The 5,339-nt window shown below is 35.5% G+C and overlaps 1 protein-coding gene across 9 annotated transcripts in view; it reads right to left on the reverse strand.

Moving 5' to 3' along the window:
* DIAPH2 (diaphanous related formin 2) overlaps positions 1-5,339 on the reverse strand; it is a 914,924-nt gene that overhangs the window by 206,572 nt on the left and 703,013 nt on the right. For all 9 annotated transcript variants that reach the window (XM_017548566.2, XM_017548564.2, XM_037745740.1 and 6 more), the window contains one exon: positions 2,485-2,620. In XM_017548566.2, coding sequence (XP_017404055.1) covers positions 2,485-2,620 — 136 coding nt within the window. The remainder of the gene's footprint in view (positions 1-2,484; positions 2,621-5,339) is intronic.

Consider the following 5,339-nt stretch of genomic DNA (forward strand, 5'->3'; position numbering starts at 1 on the left):
AAAAAAAAAAAAAAAGATCTAAGAAACCTGAGTATGTGCATCAATTTCCAGTTTATAAACATTCACAGGCTTCCCACAGCTTTCAGGGTAAGACCCTTGGCATACCAGAAAAGAAAGCTCATAATCTGTCCCCTAGTATGTCTTCCGGCCTCTTCTCCAACTACTCTTCCTTGCACATAAGGGAGCTAACTTTCAGAAGTTTTCTACTGACTTCTTCACCTTTTCAATGATAACTTCCTAGAAATCCATATTGCCATGCCGTATTCTAGTACTTACCTGTTGACAGAGGGACCTCAGTCATGACCAGTTTTCCTGATTCTAATTATAAAGACTTTGCTAAATCACTTGATACTATCCTAACCCAGCTTTTTACATAATATTACTTTTTTTCTTCTGTTAAAATTATGTGGAGACTGGTGTGCTGACTCACGTAATCCCAGCACATGTGGGTGGATCATGAGGTCAAGAGATCGGGACCATCCTGGCCAACATGGTGAAACCTTGTCTCTACTAAAAATACAAAAATTAGCTGGGTGTGGTGGTGCGCACCTGTAGTCCCAGCTACACGGGGGACTGAGGCAGGAGAATCGCTTGAACCCAGGAGGTGGAGGTTGCAGTGAGCCGAGATCACGCCACTGCACTCCAGCTAGGAGACAGAATGAGACTCCATTTCAAATAATAATAATAATAAATTACGTTATATTGGTTTTCTGGGTGTTAAAGTACAGTCAATTCCTGAAAATTTTTATTTATTTTAAAAGTATGAAGACTAAACTTAATGGTATGGATATTACTTTAGAAGATTAGCCATTGAGAAACACTGCTGTAAAAATGCTTGCCAATGACTGTTATAATAATTATACTTAAAAACACCTAAAAATTAACTCTGGTTACATAATGCCTAGGTTCAAATCTTGGTTCTACCTCTTACTATCATTGTGACCTTGGGCAGGTTACTTAACTTCTCTGTGCCTCAGTGCTGTCATTTTAAAATGAGATCGTAGTACTTTCCCAATAGGGTTCTATGAGAATTAAATTGGTTCCTAAATCTAAAATTCCTAGAACAGTTCTTGGTAAATAGCAAGTGCTATATGTTAGTTGTTGTTGTTATCATTTTCTTCTGACAGTGGCATAGGTAAACAGAAAGATTCTATAGCGAGACAACTTGGATTCTAATCTTGGTGCTAGTACTTCCTATTTGTGAGACCTTGGGCAAGCTCCTTAATTTCTACGAGCCTCCATTTTCTATCTGTAAAATGAGATAATAATAGCACCTACCTCATAGAGATGTTGTGAGGATTGACTTAAAATACATAAGAGTCTTACAATCATGCTTGTCATATGGTTGATATTTTAGAGTGCTTGCAATTTTCACTACTGTTATCTTCAGTAATATATGATCCATATTAATCACATTACCTTGTATCTTGTTCCGATTTTGTTTTGTTTTGATCTTAAGTTCTCTAAACCTCAGGTGACAAAGACTATGTGTGCTTTTTTACTCTTAAATTTTCAGTGTGAAGATACCTGATACCAATCAAATCACTTTCTTCTTTTGCCCTGTCTTCTTTAGAAAGCAAACCAACCAAACTAAACAACTCACCAACAACATACAATCACTCTTGCTAAGCAATAAAATAACTTACTTGCTTACTTTATTTATTTATTTATTCTTTTTTTGAGCTGGAGTCTTGCTCTGTTGCCCAGGCTGGAGTGCCGCTTGGCTCACTGTAACCTCCGCCCCCCCAGTTTCAAGTGATCCTCTCACCTCAGCCTCCCAGACAGCTGGAATTATATGTGCTTGCCACCATGCCTGGCTAATTTTTATATGTTTTGTAGAGACAGGGTTTTACCATGTTGGCCAGGCTGATCTTGAACTCCTGACCTCAAGCGAACCTCCTGTCTTGGTCTCCCAAAATGCTGGGATTACAGGTATGAGCCACTGTGCCTGGCCTCAAAGAACTTACTTTGAAACTCTATGAACATGCCAGCATTTTGTACTTAGGTTCACAGCTGTGCAAAATGTCTTTCCCTATTTTATTCAACTTGCAAAAGTGCTGTCAATATCTCTTAGGATTTGAAATGTACAAGCCTCCAAAAAAGACTATTAATTGTTACTGTACTGTCAACAGACACGTGCCAACAAAATAACGGTAAGCCTCATCTCCCCATACCCATGTTTCACATTTCATCTCACCCTCTTCTTTCCTCCCCACTGCCTCATTCAGAATATGATATACTATGGTAAGAAAAGTAGGGAGAAAAACATTTTCTCAACAAAATATCATCTTGCATTATCAAAAATCCTGAATGCTCAATGTAGGGAGATACGAAATACAGATAGCATCATGAGAGAAATTTGGCACAAGTAACTAATACTATTGTAAATTTTCTATGAAATTTTACTTTATAATCCAAAAATAAATAACTGCCAATTCTTTTGCACCTTATGCATTTTTGTAAAAATTGGAAATATTTTCATACCTTTGTTGATATCAATGAGTTGTTTCTTTTTCTTCTGGCGTTCTAACTTTTCTTGCTCAGCTTTTTCTTTTGCAAGTTTTGCCCTCCTGGTTTTCTCTTCCATTTCTCTTCTCTTATTGTTTTCTCTCACTGCTTCCTATACACATAAACAAAGTTAAACAAAAATCTTTCCATTACTTATATAATGGAGAAGTTGCACAGCTTTAAAATTATATAAATATGCCAAGATGGGAAGGTATTACAGCAGCCTGAAGATGTATACATACACTTTTGAGAGAGACAATTAATTGTAAGATATCTCTTTTTGAAAAAAGATTTAGAAATAACTCAGTCTTAAATTGCCATTATCTAGGGTGCCAGAAAATTAAGGACATCAATGTTAAAGATTTAATAATAAACATACTTTATCTATTATTAAAATATGAAATAGTTTGACACAAAAGAGAAGACTTAGTAAGTAAACATGATTCAGCAAGTATTTTACCCCTTTTATTGTGTGCTTTTCTGTTATCTGCAAAATTGAGATAAAAAAAAAAACTACCTCATAGGATTTTTTTTGTGAGGAAAAATGGTATAAACATAAAGTGCTTAGAACAGATCCTGATATATGATAATCAAGGAATTTGTCTGACGGTGATGGTCATCCTGGTACTGGTGCTAACGATGACATCTAATCATGCAGGATATGAAACAATCAGCAGCATTATCACAGAAAAGAAATACCTTCAAATTTGACAGCTTTTTACATGCCAAAATATTTAGAAATGCTGAAACATATTTCAAGCTATTGTCTGTTTTATTTTGGATAGATTATTTGTGGAACTCAAGGGAATGAGTACATTCCAGTAATGGCATTAGAGAAAGCTGAATTAATGCGATCAGCTGGAATATCAACTTCCTTTGAGTTCAGATAAATCACGAATGCAGAGACATATTAACTACAAGTTCCTTCCATCAAGTTGCTGTGTTTTTTTTTTTCTATTATGACTGATTAACTATGCTTCATAGCGTGTACAAACTATTTCACAAAAACTATTTTGTTCCGGATATCCTAAAGAAAAAGACTCAGTAACAAGAATATGTCTACAAGGCTTTGCCTGGAGGGGTTTACATTGAAATAATTTTTTCTTTATGTAAAAGACACAGTAGTTTACAATAGCCTTAAAATCCCTTTCAAAATTCTCCTTACGTGTAAGAATTGATTTATTCCTACAAAATCTAAATGATTTTACTTTCACTGGTACCTCCTCTTTCTCCAGTGATTGTTTTTGTGCTCTTAGACTCCATAGCAATAGGCTAGGAGCACAGAAGTACCTGGCTGTTATAGACGAACTCAAAGACTACCACTTAAAATAAACTGGCATACAAGAATCATAATTTTAAAGCAGGGTTTCTCAACCTCAGCACTACTGCCACCTTGGGCTAGATAATTCTTTGTTAGAAGAGCTGTCCTATGCACTGTGGGATGTTTAGCAGCATCCCTGGCCTCCTCTACCTGCCAGGTGCCAGTATCATCCCACTCCAGCTGTGACAACCAAAAATGTTTCCAGAAATTGCCAAATGTTACCTGGAGGAAAACCTTGCCCCAGGCTGAGAACTACTAATGTAAGGGATTTTATAAAGATAATTTATTCACAAAAAATTAGTGTCCATTCTGTTAAACCAACCTTCCTTTTACAGATGTGGAAACTGAATTCTAAATGAGTTTACGTACTTGCCTAAGGTCACACATTTATGTAATTACAAGGCTGGAAGGGAACCCTGGTTTAGTGTTTGTTTTATTGTACAAGGAAGAAAAGAAAATGTAGATGTAACATCAAAAGCACAAGCAACAACAAAAAATAGACAAAGAACCTTCATCAAAATGAAAAACTTTTGGTCGTCAACAAACACTGTCAAGGAAGTGAAGACACAACCCAGAATGGTAGGAAATATTTGCAAATCATATGTCTCATAAGAATATATAAAGAACACTTAAAACTTGACAATAAAAAGGCAAATCATCCAATTAAAATGGTCAAAGGGTTTGAACTGATATTTCTCCAAAGGAGATAAACATATAACCAATAATCACATGAAAAGATGCTCAACATCGTTAATCACTAGGGCAATGCAAATCAAAACCACAATGAGGTACCACTTCATAGCCACTAGGAGGGCAATAATCTCAAAATAATAATTTAAAAAAAGATAATACCAAGTAAGGATGTGAAGAAATGGAAACTCCTGTGCATTGCTGGGGTAAATGTAAAACGGTGGTCATTTAGGAAAACAGTCTGTCAATCCTTCAAAATGCTAAACATAGAGTTACTATATGATCCAACAATTCCACGTCTAGATACATACTACCCAAAAGAAAATAGATGTTCATGGAAAAACATGTACAAGAATGTTCCTAGTAGCATTATTCCTAATAGCCAAAAAGTAGAAACAACTCAAATGTCTATCAATCAATGAACAGATAAGCAAAATGTGATATATATCCATACAACTGAATATTATTCAACCATAAAAAGAAATACTGATACATGCTTAGTATCATACATGATACTAAAACATGTATAAACCTCAAAAACATCATGCTAAGTGAAGGAAGCCAAATACAGGTCACATATTGTATGATTCCATTTATTTGTAATGTCCGGAATAGGCAAATCCACAGAGACAGAAAGTACATTAGTGATTGTGAGAGGGTGAAAGAGTGGGTAATGAGAAGAAATTGACAATGAACATGGAGTTTCTTTTGTGGATGGTGAGGGGAAGGTGATGGAAGTGTTCTGGAATTAGATAGTGGTGATAGTTTCACAGCCTTATGAATATACTAAACACAACTGATTTCTTTCTTTCTTTTTTTT

The sequence above is a fragment of the Cebus imitator genome, unplaced genomic scaffold, assembly GCF_001604975.1.
Source record: "Cebus imitator isolate Cc_AM_T3 unplaced genomic scaffold, Cebus_imitator-1.0 Scaffold210, whole genome shotgun sequence".
Lineage (NCBI taxonomy): Eukaryota > Metazoa > Chordata > Mammalia > Primates > Cebidae > Cebus > Cebus imitator.